Here is a 19,253-nt window from a genome sequence, read left to right as displayed (position 1 = left end):
CCTTACTGTTTCGATAAAAATGGACATTATAATGAAAGAAAAATAGTTGGATAGTTGTCATATGAAAATATTTGGGCATATCATATCGATTGCTGTAATGCATGGTCATTAAAATGAGCACTGGCAATAACAACGAAAACAGTTTACCTATTTCGTTCTTGCTCCAGTTTGATCAAGGTGGCTTCCAGGTCCATTCTATTGTGAGGGATTTCATCCTGTATAAAAAAAAATCAATCAATCAATTTTAGTCAAGAATCAATTTTCTATATATATATATATTTAAAGAAATGAAATATTTTCATGACATATCCCTTTCTTATTTATTGTTCAAAGCATTTAATGTAATGTCATTGCAAAAAATACAGTGCAAGAATTTTTGTATACTCATTCCTAAATAGTTTTTATGGGTGTAGTAATACATTGTGTTTCAGTATTTTTAATTTTATTCTATAATCATGTGGAGTGGTAAATGTGTATCTTTGCCCTTCCACTTCTCTTAAAACCGCTATATGAATAACAAGAAAAGTTTTTTACCCCAATTTCACCAGATGCGAGTCCTGGTGGAAAATTTCCAACTTCAGCTTCCAGTTTTGCACATTTAGCACGATATTCCTCTAACTAAAAACAAACAAGCAAAAAGATAAAAAACACATCCACAAAAAATACTTATAATTTTTTGTGTTTTGACTTTGTTATATATACATACATATTAAACCACTCCTCTGCCCAACACACTTCTACAGTGGCACCTCAACTTGCATTCAATCCAAACAAAAGTAACAAGCAAAAAAAAAAAAAAAAAAAAACACACACACCATAATAATTAGATAAAACTGTTCTACAAGAAATTGCAAGTGAACATTTGATTTATTAGCATGAGGAAGCTTTGCCACTTTGAACAATAAGATTTTTTGCTGTTGAAACCAACAGCAACATAAGACTATGCTACGTACTTATTCATGTAGAGAATGTTTTTATTCTGCATAGACTACACTCAATATACAGTGAAACCTGTCTAAGATGGACACTGTATGAGATGGAAACCTGTCTTAAACGGAACAAATATATAATCTTGTGAATATTTAATGCTTTTTCAATAATAGGAAACCTCTTTAAGATGGAAGCTGTCTAACATGGAAATGGAAGCCATATTTAGTCTATTTGTAAATACAAAACCTACTAAAATGCAAAGAATTTTTGGCCAAGTGCATGTTTTTGTCCTTTGGATGGGAAAATAGTTAAGTCGTTCTGATCCTCCTCCTTGTTAGGTGAACTCTTTCACTTCTTGGAAAAACAATGAATGTGCATATTATCTATCTCAACATGTTCGGGGGGGGGGGGGTTGAGTGGAAGAGGATTTACAGTTCAAAATTTAGTAAAAGCTTGTTTAGTGTTTCATTTACGATGGAAATGGTGACTTGTTAGAAAACACTCTTATTTCTTGGAAAAAAGTTCGATAATTTTGGGACAGTAATACCCAAGGAAGACTGAATTATTGTTCAAAATTTAACAATACATGTTTTGGCTACTGCAGAGATTTTCATTCAGTGTAGCGATGGCCACCAGCAACAAGAAATGCGTATTAAATTTGAACACAAAAATGGAGTTCCTAGAGGTGCAAAAAAGCAAAATTTAAATGTTACAGATATGTAGAATCTTTCTTTCACAAACGCTATTGGTCACTGCATTTTTTAAAAGGTATGCAATTTCTCAATTTTTATTTTAAATACAGTGAAACCTCGCTATAACGATACTCGATGTATCATTACTCGGTATATTACTCGGTATCGTATACTCGGTATCCTTTACTGCAATAAATCCCCCTATAACAATATTTTTAGGAGATTTCTGAAAATGCTATAAAAATTATATCTTTTTATATTTCGCTTAAAATCCTTTTGAATTTAATTTCAACTTCATCTCATCACTTGTTTTCCTTCTTCTGAAGGCGTCTGATAACATAAACATCTTGCACTAAAAAAATCACCAAAAGCTAAAGGAAGTTATTGATACTTTCTGTGTAAGACATGAAAGTGCAATGCGGTAAACTTCTTTACAGAGGCAATGCATTTTAGTGAATTTTTATAATAAATTAATCAATTACAATTTTTTGTGAAATTTTGCAGTGAATAAATACATAACAGCACATTTTCTGATGCTATTAATAATTTAGATGTAAAAAAGATGACAACAACAGCATAAATTTGATCCCAGGTAAGGTTAATTTTGCCTCTCGATACAATAATATTTTTTCTTGGTTAGTGGAATATCGTTATATCAAGGTTTCACTGTATTAAAAAAAATTCATTTTTGACAAAGGTGTTCATTCTATTGCTATTCAGGAGAACGTTTTTATTGAAGTTTAACTATTAGCGCATTAAATATGAAAAAAATTTCAAATGCATAGTTATTTGAAATAGCAAACATGAAAAAATTCAAAATAATAATATGCATGTCTCTGTTTAACAGTACTCGTTGGTTTATAGAAGTTACGGTGATGCTCTCAAAACAAGTTTTGTACACAATAGAAATAAATCACTGCATATATTTTTATGTGCACCTCTATAAAATGAAAACCTGTCTAAAATGGTAAAATGAAAATAATTTCAGTCTCTTGACCTTCCGTTTTATACAGGTTTCACTGTACTAGTGATTCCCAAGAGGGTGCTTTGAGATTGATGATAGGTATGATTTAGCAAAATATTTCAGGGGTAAAATTTATGTATATTGAAAGTTTTAGAAATATAAAAGTGATCGTCAAATAATGTTACATCAGTGGTTCTCAAAGTGTGCCCAAGGCTCCTTGGAGCACCGCCAACTATTGTCAGGGAAGCCGCAGTGAGCTGTAATGTATGCCTATTCAATACCATGAAGCGGTTATTAGGATACATGCCCACTAGTGCAAGCAAGCCATGGAAGACAAAAATTTGAGAACCACTGTGTTTCATCACTTTAAAATGCGACTGAAGTATCTAGAGATTAGGCATTGGTACCCAAAAAAGCTTTTATTTTGGAAATCACTCTAAAAAAGTAAAAATTTTTCAGCAAGCACATGACTTCTAAAATATTAAACTTTCACAATAAATTAACAGCGAATCATTTATGTCTTTTAGACATGAAATGCTGCCTTAAAATGCACTATAAGATTGAACTGCTGCAAACCCGTAAAATTGACTGCAATGTAACGAAAAAATATAGCACTTCAAATGCTTATATCTTAGAAAGTATTTGGTGCAGTAGAAGTCAGTTGCATTTATAGGTAGCTTTTACTTAGATGAATCTCCAACATCATCCAATTTATGTGAATGTGCCTTTAAGTATAAATACTAGACTAGTCGTTCTGTGTCGTAGCGAAAACGGATTACATTTTTAAACGTTTAGATGTAACTCCAGACATAGTTCAGATAAGTCATCCATATGCACGAGCATTTCCATGCGTAATACGCGAAAAAATAACGTAAAATAAACGTAATACGTTAAAAACATTTTAATTTCTTAATGTAGGGGTTCTAAAACTTTTTTTAGAACCCGCGGCACCCCTTTGCTAATCAACGTTTATCCGCGGCTACCCCCGAAGCTGTCTACCAAAGAACTGCTTCGAAGAACCTTTGTCAGGGCTCACTGCGGCGCACGGTTTGAGAATGTCATAATGCAAGCTGCACACCATCTGAACCTTTTTTTCGAAACGAAAATGAAAACTTTTTTTAAACTGATGGAAAATAATTTTTCTAAAAATAACAAATGATGTATGGATGAGGATCGAAGAATCAATATTTTTGATACTGATTATAATATATACAATCAAAATTATAACCAACTTCTTTTACTTCGTTGTCGGTTGATTGATGAAAAAAACCACCAGGAGAAGTTTACGTATGCGGATTATAGGATGACTTTTTTCCCTCAAAATTCGCTAGTGTGGTTATGCGCCGACACGGAAATTATACGCATAGAATTACGGCAGCATTAGAATTGAAAAATGAATACAAGAACCTACTGGTCAGCAGACGTCATGCCTGTAAGATCAGTCGTGGCCCAGGCTCTGTCCCATGAGGGATAAAAGCCTTTTACCCCCAGGGGTTAAAGACGTCATGACTGGTCCGCTAAACGAAATCTGTTAAAAAAAAATAATTTTCCCGTATACATTAGCATTTATAAAAGTGACATAATACACGAAGGATGAAAAAAAATGACATAAAAAATTGACTACGAGGGAGGGGCACACGGATTTTTTCGTTACTGGTTCTGCGTACCACATTTGTTTTTCTCGGTGGTCTGATTGTTTAATCAGTGGTCTCGGACCAGCGGACCACCAATGATTTCGAACGCTGATTACGGTATATCTCGCTTAGATGAATCAACGATACACTACTGATGTGAATACGGCGAAAATTATTTTTACGTGCATAAAATTCCAATGTTTTACGTGAATTCCGACTTTTTACTTTTAAATTTGTGGCCGTAAGGAAGACAACCCGTTATAATTTTTTTGAGTAAATCTAAAAAATTAATTTAAATTTATATGGTAGACCAAGGAAATAAAGAATGGATTTAGAGTTACGAGAAACTTGGTTTAAAACTTTATTCCCACCGTATAACCAAAAAACATTAAAAAAACTTTTATCTTTTAAATAAGATCTTCAAACTTTCGTTTTAATTGAATCTCCGAATACAAATCAAAAGAAATCTCGGGAAAATTAGAAATTTGTATACAGTCTTAAACTGAAGCTTAATCTTAGCCACACGAAGGCAAACATATAGATGGACAAAATTGCTTGCTGATAATATTTCTTGACATAATCGAGGATGATAACGGAGACGAAAACAATCTCGTCCCACAGAATCGATGCCATTATCAAAGTATTATCATTAGGTAAGAATAGCGTCTTGCAATTGACAGGGGGAAAAAACCTTTTAGAAATGTAGTACGTATATATATTCTATGCAGCAAACAAAACGTTACAAGATATTATTTATCCCCGCATTTCTCTCTTGATATCAACTTGGTGCAACCACAATCTGAAGTAAATAAAACGAAAAAATAAAAAATAAAAACGATAATCTATCATTTATTAATAACTTCAAATGAAATTCACGGAGCAGAAATTTTATCGATAACCTTTTTCTTTCCATGTTTTAAAATTAAAAAACCGAGATTTAAAATTTAAGCAATCTAACAGCTGACCCACCCTATACAAGGGAGAAAATTTCTGGCAACAGCCTTGATTCTACCCAGGTAAAATAAGCATCTCTCCAACTTTTCTTAAACGATTTTCTGTGTGTGCTACACACACACACACACGATGTGCGTTCAAAACGTATTTGTTTCGTGGATAATAGAATTGCTATTACTTTTTGCGAGTATTTTACTCTCCCATTAAATAAAAAATTCTCTTAATAAATTAAGTAAATTTTCCATGCAAAAAGAATTTAGAAACAAACTTATCGAGATAAGTTTTGCTCTGGTCGAGGTAGACAAGGCAAGAAAGTTCTTTTTCCCCTGAAAATTCAGCCGAGTGCAGAAAATATTTCTTCCCCCCAAAGTCGAAAATACGACTAGCACAAATTTAATAACATAAATTTGAAATAGCACAGCTTCATTTAAAATTTAATCAAACTCTCGTTAAAAAAAATCGTCAAAAAAAACTTTTCCAATATGAACGCGTCTGCAATAAATAATGAGCTCCGCATTTTGTTTGTGTTGGTTATATCGTTCTAGCATAATATTACAATTTGCATTAAATGGAAATAAAACACCTAAAAAAGAATTCTTTTGCTCCACTGAAATGCTAATGTTTGAAATCGAAGTAATTCAAAAGTCCCAGAATCATTCAGAATCATTTCACGATACCTTCTTTTCGGTCCTCCTGTTCATCTCCCTCTCCCACAGCCTGACACGGTCCTTGACACAAAGCCCGCAGAACTCCATTATTAGCCTGCATAGTTGTTGGTTCAATACGGAAAGTCGAACTTCGCGCCAAACACCACACAACTAAATGACGCCCTCTTCTTGAGTCGTAGGACAAACAACCCACAAGAACAAGCGGGCTCGCTCACCGAGAGAGCCTTCAACTGAGTGGAGTGAGCAGATGATCCCCAAGCACTGTCGATAACACGCGGGTCGGGTGAAGCCTTCGAAAAAAAAAAAAAACTATCACCACATGCGGGAAGGAATTGTTAAAGTGTAAAAAACAAAATCACAATCGCTCAGTTGTCATGACAACATCATGAAAACAACAGCGGAGTAAAGAGGAGAAAAGGGCAGGAGCAGAGAGAGAAAAAGAGCAGATGCATGTGAAAGACAATGGGAGTACGGGCTTTTTCCTCCTCCGTCCCCATATTACAGCGATAAGGTTTGTTCTTCCAATGCACACTTTAATTTACGAAATCCACTTCGTAATTGTACGAAAATGTACATCTTCCGATTCTGGTGAAAGTATGTACACTCGCCGAAATCGGATAGTAATAACGTGCTATGCATTTTTCGAGGGGATTTATTGGATATATGATACGATAACACACGGGCCCACAACAGACAAGAGACCAGCGGCGCAAATGAAATCATCTCTCTAAATTGAAATTTACGACCGACTTCAAGTAGTAGATTCTACCCATTAGTCACTATTTGAAAAGACATCCGTTTTGCACAGTAATCGATACACCTTTAATTAACCGATGTGAATGTTCCCTTAATCCGAAAACTTTGAGTTACGCGTATAAAGCTGCCACGATCAAAGTGCTCAAAACCCCTTAAAGCATACATGCTCAACTCATGGCCCTCAGAGTAATCTGACGTGGCAAGCGACCTCAAAACTAATTTTGTAAAAATGAAATTAGCAACACATAAACAGATCACTCGAGTGACCCAATGTACAATTCCACATCATTTGAGTGACCCAATGTGCAATTCCACATCATTTGAGTGACCCAATGTGCAATTCCACATCATTTGAGTGGCCCGCGGCATATTTACGTATCAATTGAATAACTTGCGGCACAGTTCTAGAGCACTTAAGTGAATTGAGGTACAATTTAATATCACTTTTGCTACCCGCAGCACATTTCCAGATCACTTGTGACTCGCGGCACGTTTACATATTTCTTGAACAGTGGCGTCGGAGTTGGGAGAAGGGATGGGACGAACAGTGGTTCTGCCGAATACCGAATATTTGGCGGCAGAATATCAATTTTCTTAAAATTCAACAATATAAATAAAATTGCCGTTTTTAATTGAAAATAAAATTGGTAATTTCAAATGACTGATATTGAATTCTAATTTCGAATTTATTACTTAAATAAATATTAAAAACTGATAACAGATTTGTATTGCCATGATACTGATAATCAAATTTAACAATGACACTGTATTTTAATATTACAGTGATACCTCGGCTAACGATGATGATTCGTTTCAGGATCAAGTTTATTAGCCGAAACATAATTTTCCCGAAGGTTTCTATGGAACATCGTTTAATTCGTTCCAGCTTCTGCCCAAAATTTAAAGATAAGTTTTTCAAAACACCAAGGCGAGCGGTGTAAAAAAGGCAAAAACTGACCAAAAGCTAAAATGAACAGCTTCAAAATTGAATACATGAGAATTTACAGGAAGATGACGGTACTGAAGACCTTTTTTTATTTTACGCTAAATGTACGCAAATACACAGCACAACCCAGTCGAGTTCTTATAGTTGTCCCCATCTATTTGCGATTTGGTCAGCTCATTTCTGTGTTTGATGCATGCAGTCGAGATAATGTCGAGACTGTTGAGTTTCATGCTGTCTTGCACTGAAAGAGCGCATGTTCTAAAAACAAGGGTTCTCTATTTTTTTTCCCCCAATGCGTTTTATATTTTGGTTGAATCTTTCATTTTATATGAAATGGTTCAAAGAATACAGAAAAAGAATTGCAGGTACATCTGAAAAAAGATTCGGAGGTGGACGTGAGTTAACCAGGCTGGAGTGACAGTAATTCTGATGATTGGTGAGAAATTTCAGCTCACGACGCGGCTATTTTATGTTAGTGCGTGCATTAATATTGAAAATGCCTGTTAGTTGAATTCATATTTGTTAGCCGAAACAGAAAAATAACGAAAAAATCTTCTTCACGGTAATTTTTGTCATGGGTTTGAGGATCAACTAAATTGATTAGAAATTCAAGTTCAAAACACTTCCGACGCCCCTGCACTTGGGGAAAAATTTGTGAGCCGAGGTATCACTGTACTTGCGGAATCAGTTTTTTTTTTCTTTTTTAAACACTTGTCACAATCTTACATCTAATTAAAAGAAAATGCCAACCATCCTTTTCTCAAGTATTAATGCATCATAAAATTTACGACTAATGTCTCCTCTTTAGATGTTCTTTAGCCCTTTGACTCTTTCAGTAGCTTAATATGTCTCGTCTATATAGGTACATCCTGCAGTGAATGAACATCATGCTCACTTCTCCCTTATTGCAGTAGGATTTTATTTTCAGTTTCACGTTTTACTTATCCTGGAAATTTACCCTGACATAATCTCTTTCACAGAAAGGGATATACATCACACAATAAAATATAATCAGTGAATTTTTAATTTGTGTGAAAAATTCCAATTGATACAATTTAAAAAAAAATTAGTTTGTTGTGATTTACACAGATATTCGGCCGAACCGAATATTCCGCAAAAGGGCCGAATATTCGTCCTATCTTTAGTCGGGAGTGCTGTGGGTGCTCGAGCACTCACGGTACTTTTTGACATGGGTCTGAGCAGCCACTAAATTGATTAGAAAATCAAAATTTTCTACGTGCAAAAAAAACGACCACCCACAAGTTCAAAACACTTCCGACGCCCTTGCACTTGAGTAACGTGCGGCATAGTTCCAAAGGACTTATGTGCTCCATGGTGCATTTATAGATCACTAAAATGACCCGCGATATATTTACGAATCACTTGAGCGACTCGCAGCACAAGTCCAGAATATTTCAGCGGCCCTTTCTTTTGTTTCAAACGGATCACAACTCAGGTCTATCGCCATGGGTGATTTACTACCTAGTGAATTGTGTCGGAAGTGTGAGCACCTAACAGTCTGAGTGCGTATCTATATAGTGGTGTCTGATTTTTCAGTGCTGTCATCTATATTTCAGAAGTGTAATGATTGAATATTTGTACCGTTTGCAGGTTTGTTGCTCTTTGTAGCAAGACTTTTTAACGGGGAGATCGGTTCGCATTCACGCTTCGAAAAGTTGGGAACCACAGAAAACCAACTTCAGCCGAATTACTGTGGTGGTGGAGGGTTTATATATTTTGGTTTCCCTTATCTTTCATTTTAGCGGCCTACGACACATTTACAGATGACTCAAGTAACCAGCAGCACATTTACAGATCACTACACATCGTTGTTCCAGATCATTTAATTGAGCGGCCCGCACTCATTTAAAGATTGAGCACCCTTGCCTTAAAGTATCTCGAAGACTTTATCATTTACCATATCACTGCTACCAGGGCCGCAACTAGGGTGGGGGGAGATAGGCGGATATGGTGCCCCGGGCGCGGGACCGAAGGGGGCAGAAATTTCACCCTTCAACATAACAAGAGGCATCAAAATGCGTGCTTTCCCCGCCTGACCAAGCATCTAGTTGTGGTCCTGACTACTACACCTATTTTTTCCAGCGGGGAAAAGTCCGAACGACAAAGTTTTGTAAATAAATTCGTGACATAAACGTATAAAAATTCCCGATCAATACGTAAATGACAGCAGCCAAAAATTGCCGCTGTGGTGTGGTGGTCGAGTGGTCATAGTGACGGACTTGCGTCGCGAGGTCCCGAGTTCAACCCCCCCCCCCCCGTCGCCACAGTGGTGGTTGGCTGAAGTTGGTTTTCTGTGGTTCCCAACTTCAAGGAGCGAATTCGAGCCGATCTCCCCTTTAAGAAGTCTCGCCACAGAGAGCAACAGAGCTACAAACAGTACAAAGGTAATTCAATCATAACACATCACTCACTTCACTTCTGAAATATAAATGGCAGCACTGAAAAATCAAACAATACTATGTACGCACTCAGACTGTTAGGTGCACACACAGTTACACTTCCGGCACAACTCACTATTTAGTAAATCGCCCATAGATGGTGATAGACCTGAATTGTGCTCAGTTTGAAAGAAAGTAGCCAAAAATTGCATCGTAAGAGTAGATTACACACAATCGACTTTTGGAGGAAGCACAACGGATTTGTGAGAGGAGTATAAGGAATTTCTTACACAGAAATTGAGTTACTACCTTCAAAAAATCATTTTTAAATTCAAGGAAATTGATTAATATGGCATATATTAATCAATTTCTTACAAAAATAATTGAAAATACTTTTTATTTGGGGAGGAGAGACAAGCGCAACACCCTCTCTCCCCGCGTACAACTTGAACTGAAAAAGTCAGTCGAATATTGACTATTACATTTCTGAAAAAAGAAGATGGAGGAAAAACATCACTGCTTCTATCGTAAACGATAAGTTTGTGTTAAAAAAATAATAATAATAAATAAATGTGCTAATATGCGGAAGTTTCATTGCTAATAACGGTGTATAATGAGAAACACCTTATTATATTTCTTCCCCCCCCCCCCAACACTCAATTTATTTTTTCAAGTAGCCACAGCTGAAACTATTCATCTAAATTCTAAAATCAAGGAGCGACTATTGCTGAATATAAACGTAAGTCACAGATGAATTCACGTCTTGGAGAAGAGATACGTTGGAGAGACTGCAGATAGATGATCTAATTAAAGAAAATGAGGTATTTCTTTTCTTTCCAGCCGGAATCCAGGTCCGTTTTTCGGACCGTTCACAAACTTCCAGTTCTGAAAAACGGACCCTTCACAAAATAATACAAATTAACTAAACTATATAAATTTGACACACTTTCTTTGTGATTTTTATTTCTTTTGTGATAGTTTAATAAGATTGTTTTACTTTCCACAAAATTAATGACGTTTCCCAAAAATGTAAGAAACATTTTCTCTAAAATAGGACCCTACAAAAAAAAAAGTCAGTTTCAAAAAGGTGCCTCATAAGGCGTCTGTCTGTTACGTATGTTTCCATCAAACAATGTATGTTTCCATCATTGTATAACATAACATAAAAAATACATAAAATAGATACATAGATACACTGGAGAGAACAAACCTTAAAAGCACATATGAATTCAACATGAACTTTGAATTCGAAATCAGCAATGAACAAATCGTTTCGTGATGTAACACAAATTTAATTTTTTTACACCTGACCGATGAAAATGAGTTAACAATATCGCGGACCGACGAAAATACAAATGAAGAAAATAGTAACAGAGAAGGAAAATTTCTTAAACCTTTAACGACTAAGACAGAAAAAAAAAAGCCTACAGACAGTATTTTATTTACTAACATAAAAATTAAAAAATCCCAAATGTTTTGATTAGTTAGACATTCGTTACTTCTTAGTCAGAAAATTGGATACATAAAGCTGAATTAACTGTCATTTGATTGTTTGGCTCACTGTCATAACTCACTCTTTCTCTAACATGACTGAACAATTTTTTTCACAAACAGAAATTTCAAGAGCATCCTTCTCGACTAGCAAAAATGTAGCTCTCAAGCATGTAGCAGTTAACATGAATTGGGTGAAAAAATTCGTGGATCAGAGGTTGAAGAATACTTGTCTAAAGTATTAGATCACTGCATAAATATAACATATCTAGGGAAATGTTACTCGTAAAACAAATTTTCTTACAAGGTTTTCGCTAAAATTTTTGGGACAGAAAAAAAAAGTGAACTGCACCAATGAAATTTTCATACATTTGCTTAAAAACAATAAAATAGGTCGGGAAAAAATTCATCAAATCAAAAAAATAATTAAAAGAATTTTGTTAAGCTTAATTAGTTATTAGGAAGTTAGTTCAGAAACTCTTCAAAGAAATTATATTAATGGCATTATTTCAGGGGGAAAGTCAAGAAAATTCAGATTTGTACAAGTAGTACAATGACCTCTACGAGATGCAAGCGAAACACTCAATTTCCGGAACCATATCAGCGTTGCCTCAACACAATAGCGATAAAAAAAGTATTTCTTATAGAAAAGAAATCGACACAAAATTTTTTAGCGGAAAAGTTACTATAACGACGATGGGAACCTTCGGGAACAAACACAGAAGAACGGCCGTGGTTCGTATTCACTCCTACGATAAAAGTAATTAGATCATAGTAGATACACAGAGACCCATCACTTTTTTTCAGTGCTATTTTCCACTGCCCTGCACAATATTTTATGACTACGAGATATTCAAGACTCTTTCCTATCCTCATAACATCATCCTCCCCTTATAAGAGATTAAATAATATCACGCGATATTGCATTTTGCGTGACACCAAGGAAAAGCACTACGGCTTCCACGATTTTCAAACTTACTGTAACTTACTACATTACGTTGTTTTCGAAATCAAAAAACAGTCCCACACGATTCCTATAATTCTTTTCTCATCAAAAAGCAGCCTAATTATAGTCCTGGAACGTCAATGTGTCCTACTAGTAGTCTAACCTGGAACGTAGCTTCAAACCATACTTTTCTTGCAAATTTCTAATGCATGGGAAGGAATATGGTGAACTTTATAAGGATGCTCGCAAAGCGCGAAAATCTTCCAATAATCAAGTACGGTGTACGGTAGTTTACGAAGAATGTGTGTTTGAAAGGAGGATTACCAAATGAGGGTATGCAGACTAAGCAAGCTCCGTGAGATTTTTCCTGTTCATGAGAGGCTGTACGATTTTCTGATTTCGTTTCATTTGATCATTTTTTTCTGTGGAGCCATGGGTCATCTTCATACGAAAATTAATTAGAACGGGACATACAGTCATGGCCGAAGGAAACACCAAAATATTTTACGGGCAGCGTAAAAAATATTATTTGTCTCTGGCCAACGGAATGGATCCATGTCAGCGTCCCCCATCCCCCCATTTGAGAGGGAGGCTGGTTTCGAACAAAGCCGCTTGAAAGTTCTGCTAAGTGACTCTTAATGCAGCTTTGGTTTCGAATGGCAAAGCTCAGCATTTCTTCCACGTTTCGCCAAGAGGCTGAGTACTAACACCTTGAGGTGATCTTGCAATAGCAATGCGCTCTGCTGCCGTAATTTTTGCGCACATAATCATATATATAACCATTTTTAACTATCAACAGACGTGCCAACTTTCGAAATCCAGAAATCCGGAGATTCTCCCGAGGGGAGTACCCCACCCCGACACTCATAGATTCGATCAAAAAAAAATTAATTTTTAATCAATTAAGAAAAAGTTACATGCAGAATAGAGAAATCACATCTACATGCTGTTCATAAAGTATAAGTGTTTCCTTTCGTGGATGCTATCAGTGATTGATAATCTTGGGTATATGAATTCTTAAAAGCTTTATATTTAGCTGTATATAGCTTAAAGTTTTATATTTTCTTTCTGAAGATGTTTAATTGGAAGAAACGATTTAAAAAAATTCAAATTACAAAGCTGCGGACGAAAAAACGTGTTTACCGCATGGCTGTTAATGGAATACAATAACGATTATACAGGAATTTCGGCAACCAAGGCCATGCTCCTGATAAATGATTGCCGATAAACGCTACGAAAACGAAGTGACGTCTTTGCCAGTTGCTTAAATGCGGTCACCAAGACTTTTTCACAGCTGCTCGATGGAAATGACTACGGCTGTCCTCTATGGGTGTTTCCCCTAACGACGACGGTAATCATTGACGCCATGACAACGTGAACGCTCGCGTAAAATCTAATTTTCTGCCAAAATCCGGAGTTCCCCCGCCTAAATCGGGAGAGTTGGCAGGTCTGTATTAATATACAAGGGTGTACCGAGACAAAATTATCACATATTCAAGACAGTTTCGGCTCCCCCTCTGGCGTATAAGCCGCATCAGTAAAACGACTCCGAAAACTCGAAGCTATTCCAAACTAGATGTAATGCATCAAAAAATACGGTTTTTTCCGCGAATTATTCCATTCAATTTATTCGTTGTCTGAATTTTTCAGGTAAAATATTTTTTCAGATTTTTCTATTATTTTTTTTTCTTTACCCCTGATTTGGCATCCCTCCTGTAGCGGCGGCCCAGGCAGCCACACGGATCTCACAAAACCGCACCGTCAAAGAGTATACAGAAAGAATAAAATTCTGCGGTTGATTTAAAAAATTGAAGTCCAATAGAAAGATAATCAGTAAAATAGGTTCACTCCCTTGAGAAATAATGATCAGAGGATTATTCTGCTAAAAATTAAATTCGTACACGGTTTCTAATCGAAAATAATGTCATTCAAATTTTCACCTTTATTTACCACGAAATATTTATCCTGTAACATTTATCAAAAGTGATATTTTCGATCTCAGCCACTTTTTATGACAATCTCTGCATCCCTTTTGAGATTTGGTTATTTCAGCACATAAAAAGTTACAAAAACTGAAGGAACATCATTCCCAGATGTCTAAGCAAATTTTCCTTCAAATGTTATGGAGTAAATATCTCTCTCTTCAATATTTTACAAAATATCCAATGAAATAATAAGTTAGGCAAAAGATTCAGAATAAAAATTATACCGTATATACTCGTGTATAAGCCGACCCCCACACTTAAGGATCGCCAAAACAGCAATAAATTGAAAACCCGCGTATAAGCCGACAGCAAAAAATCCGTGCATTTTAAAGAAAAAAAATTATTATATTTTTATGTAAAATGAATAACTTGCGGAAATTTACAATAGAAAACGATTCAAACTGTTTAATCCGTTTCTTTTAAATCTCCAAGCTCATGGTAATCCATCAGACCATCATAGGGGGTGTGACATCTTCGTTTTCATCTTCATCTGGATGTAATCGTCATTGTCACTTCCAAAGAGGGTATCATCTTCAGTTCCGTCCATCGCATTGCTGATGCAACATTTTTTGAACGATCGGATGATAATTTCGGCAGAAACAGAATTCTACGCCTCATGTATCCTCCTACCACGAGATGAGATTTGGCTACGGCACGTCATGTCACGTCAAACGATTCTATTTTATCCTAGAAGAACATGCCAATCGTAAAAGCTCAGTCACTGATGAACTTTTCTCGAAGTGCAATCGTTTTACCAAAAAAAAAAATTGAATAAAATCATCCGACGTGACGTGACATGACGCAGCGAAAATTCATCTCGTGGTCGGAGGACTATACCCATTGGCACACCAGGTCAATGTCAGGTTTCTTCAAGGCACCACTTTTTTGTAGTTTCTTTATAATCGGAACTCGTCCATTCGATCCACAAATTCCTCAAATAGTCTTTGAGAGGCTTGTTGATGCTAACATCTAAAGGCTGTACAATCAACGTTAGCCACCACCAGCCAATGATGTTTTCGATTTCTTTGCCTCGGCTTTGACATTATCAGTTCTGTGGGGTTTGAACATATCCTATACCAATAATGCCGGTTTCTCGAACTGCTGCAAAAATTACTGATTGCGGGGGTCGATATTTTCTCATCAAAAACTGACCCGAGTATAAGCCGACCCCCCCGCCCCACTTGGGGAACGAATTTTTCTACAAAAAAACTCGGCTTATACACGAGTATATACGGTATATTGTCACTGACAAAGAAATAATACTATCAGTAATTTCTTTACTACAATCCCATGCCATGCTATTTGATCAAAAGATACGTGATTCAATAGATAAAACAGCTGATAACAATAACTAATATAAAAAATGCCATGTATAATTCATTATCCTAATCAAGTTATTTTTTTTAAAAAACTTTTTCACATAATCAAGACAATATTTTTTTACTAATAGAACAGTCATAACTTATTGATTTTTTTTTCATTCAGCAAAATACTTGAAGCTAAATAAATTAGCAATAGATATCAAGCGTTACATGAAAAATTTAAAATTACAGCAGGAATCAACAATGATTTAGCATTTTATTAAATTGGTTTTTACAGGAAGAAAATATTTCTGTCAGAATCTGTGATATGAAGTTTAAAGTTTAAATTAGTTGGAAAAATAATTTTAAAAGCTTACAACCTTCATCAAAAATATTAATTTAATCTTTTCAAAAAATTCAATTCTTTAATCAATCATTAAAGGATTGAATTTTTTAATTCTTCAGCTGTTCAAATAAAGAACAGGTGTCATTTAATCACCTACAATATATTTCAAAAAGACATGATCTAAGAAGTGTTTCCATGCAAACTCACCAAGAGGCAGGGCCGGTGGTCAGCAACCCACTATTCAGCTCGTGAGCATTTTATTTGGAAGTTTAAAAAATTATTGATTGAAAATTAAATATTCACTGATATTACAAATATGTCTTTCAAACTCAGCACCAAAGTGCTGAAGGGTTCCCCCTACTCATGGTTCCAAGCATCCAAAAAAGTGAAGTGACAACTTTTAGAAAACAAAGACTAAATTGTTTGAAATTTTTGATTCTGGGTTTTGTGCACCATGAATACTTACTTTGAAGGACAAAGGACAACTTTGAACAGCTCAATAGAACCATTGGTTGGTAAATTAAATAAATTATTTTTCACAAACTTAGTCTTAAATTTTTTGATGGAAAGATATAAAATTTTCACTGTCGATTTACTCATTATGATTTTGTTAGGCATTCCCAGAGGCAAAGACAAAAAGTTATGTTGAAAAACTGTTTGAAACACAAGCAACCATCAACTATTATACAATGCTGATTTGTTTGAGGTTCCCTATATAGATGAGTAATTATACTTATAATAGTTTAAAAAAAGTCAATTTACTCACTCGATCTTGCAAATCTTCAATGATTTTTGCCTGCTCTCTTTGAGTGATTCGGTACGAAGCCATTCGTCCTTTATATCTTTCTAGCTCTTCCTCGAGATGACTTCTAAGTTCTTTGTGTCGATCTACATCTTCAAGAAGCTCCATAGATTCTTCTAGATCTTCTGACTGGTTTGATAATATAGTATTCAACTGGAGAGGATAGATGGGGGGGGTGGGGGAGAAGGACTATCATGATTGCTTTGTTGGTCATTAGTCATCATCATCAGTAAAAATAAATTTTTTATGATCTGTAAAGGTTATGACAAATATCCATATTCTGAGCACTTCACAAAATGCCAGACTTTAGATATTGACCCTAACGTGTAAGCAAATATAAATCACAACTTATTTCCTAAATAAAATTTGTTTATGCAGAGTAAAATAAGTTGTCTCAAGAGGTTGATTTTTAGTGTATCTTTAACCAAACTTGCTTCCCATGAGTCTCACCAAAGCTATAACATCTCCACAACTTTCCAAAAAATTGTTAATCATTCCAGTATTACTAACTTCAAAAATTGAAGATTTGGGCACTAATGAGCATCTTTTCAGATGAGAGCACTCATGAAACATAATTTCAAAAAAAATTATATGCGTTTAGCAATTCTGTGTGTAAAGTAAACTCTCGATAATCTGGCCATATGTTAGGCTAACCCCCCCCCCCTCCAGTATGCTCATGATTTTAGATCGTTTTTTTTTTCGAGTATAGAAGAGAAAAACCATGCCACTGCAAGTCTGTGTGCAGAAGTTCATATTATCAACAGGGATTTTTTCAACTAACTTCTAGTAATCCAATAATTTTGGTAATCGGACATGCTGTTGGACAGCATGCTGTTGGCATCACTTTTAATGCCCGAGTGGCACCGTGGAAAGATGCTGGTTTTCCACTATGAAGGTTATCATCAAGGTCTGTGGGTTCGAATCTGTGTGTGTAGGGCACAGAACATCGGAAACAAATTCTTAATCTACCGAGCCTGGGGTGACCACCGATAGATGGCACTTTCATTTCCTTCCCAACTCCACTGGTTGAAAATTGCCGTGTGGCAATATATGACCAAAGGTGGTGTGCGGTAAAGTAGATTAGCTAGAGTCCAGTGTATTTCTAGACAGACACTTTATGTTGGTACCAGCAAAAATGAAAAATATCAACACTGGGATAAACCTGGTGTACTGTCCATGCTTTAGTAGAACGTAGTAATAATAAAGAAATCATTTCAACTGAAAAATATGTAAATATAACACATGAAGTATTTGTTTGAAATAAATTTATTTATACTATATCTACTGCAAATACAGTCAACTCTTCACGTGTCAGTTTATGATGTTGAAAAACTGTTTGTGGAGAGAATTGTTATAGAGACATCAGTTTTCAATGTTGACAGTAAATTGACAAAACATTTTGAGCCATTAAATTTTTGTTACATAGAAAAATCAGCTACAAAGAGAATCTAATGCAACATATTCACATTCATAAAAAACTATTAAAAAAACAGTTTATATTTGCAGAAATTAAATAACTTAATTAATCAAACAAACTGCCGTTTTGAAAAATTCACAAAATTCTTATAAGGTTGTTTGTATTGTTACACAATTTCAAAAACCTCATGATTAGAGTGTGTGAATCTCAATAATTCTCAGATTAACATGATCAGGGCTGCACTAGTGAACCCAATGATCAACTGGTTGGTGGGTCAAGTAGGTAATGTGAACAAAAGTGATTAACAGGATTAACTAAGCAATCATAAAAAGAATGCAAGCTAGCTTTGCTTTTGAAATTTTTTCTCAGAGACCCACAATGTTAAAAAATTACACACATTCACTGATTTCTTATTTATAATTTGGAAGCAAAATGGCAGCACAGTATACACTATACAGTAGACTGGACTATCCAGCCAAATGTGGCAGAAGGGTGGGCCAGATAACAGAAAAGCTAGATACACCAGAGTGCTATAAATGCTCACTTCCTACCTCTATCCACATCATTAAAAACACTCTTTTTATGTCAAAACCTGCTGCTATTCATTTATTCTGACTTCTAAAAACAGGCGAGTACTTAATAGATGTGTATTATGTACTGAACTAACTGTATGTTTTAAAAATTTATTACAGAATTAATGGTACAGGAAAAAATAGATACATTTTAGGTTTTATGATAAATTATTTCATGTCTATCTTGATTGGAAGAAACGTAAAATCATGTACACTGTACAGTATGAACATATAGGCCTATCATGCACTTTTAAAATACACAGAACATTGATGTAAAATGTAAGTTTAATTTTTACAATAATTATTTAATTTATTTTAATCTTCATTGATAAACGGTAACATAAACGTCAAAAAGTAGGCTTAGGTACAAAAAACTCAGTTTTTAGTTTTTTAAAAGCCCTTGATGTAAATGACTGAGGGCTTCTCCCTTTTAGCCCTCTTCAGTGATGC

At 35.3% G+C, this 19,253-nt stretch overlaps 1 protein-coding gene across 2 annotated transcripts in view; it reads right to left on the bottom strand.

Annotated features, from left to right (window-relative positions):
• Positions 1–19,253, bottom strand: part of LOC149075985 (uncharacterized) — a 73,532-nt gene that overhangs the window by 46,854 nt on the left and 7,425 nt on the right. The window contains exons 4-6 of one of the 2 annotated variants that reach the window (XM_089243505.1): positions 16,779–16,967; positions 535–618; positions 148–215 (exon numbers count right to left, since the gene is read on the bottom strand). In XM_089243505.1, the coding sequence (XP_089099631.1) occupies positions 148–215; positions 535–618; positions 16,779–16,967 (341 nt within the window). Of the gene's footprint in view, positions 1–147; positions 216–534; positions 619–5,851; positions 6,134–16,778; positions 16,968–19,253 lie in introns of those variants that run through there. The other variant, XM_089243507.1, reaches the window with a different exon arrangement.

The sequence above is a fragment of the Pholcus phalangioides genome, unplaced genomic scaffold, assembly GCF_987345545.1.
Source record: "Pholcus phalangioides strain wild (caught in Gottingen) unplaced genomic scaffold, Ppha-v1.0 ptg000015l_1, whole genome shotgun sequence".
Classification (NCBI taxonomy): domain Eukaryota; kingdom Metazoa; phylum Arthropoda; class Arachnida; order Araneae; family Pholcidae; genus Pholcus; species Pholcus phalangioides.
This window is presented reverse-complemented; position numbering and strand designations above follow the sequence as displayed.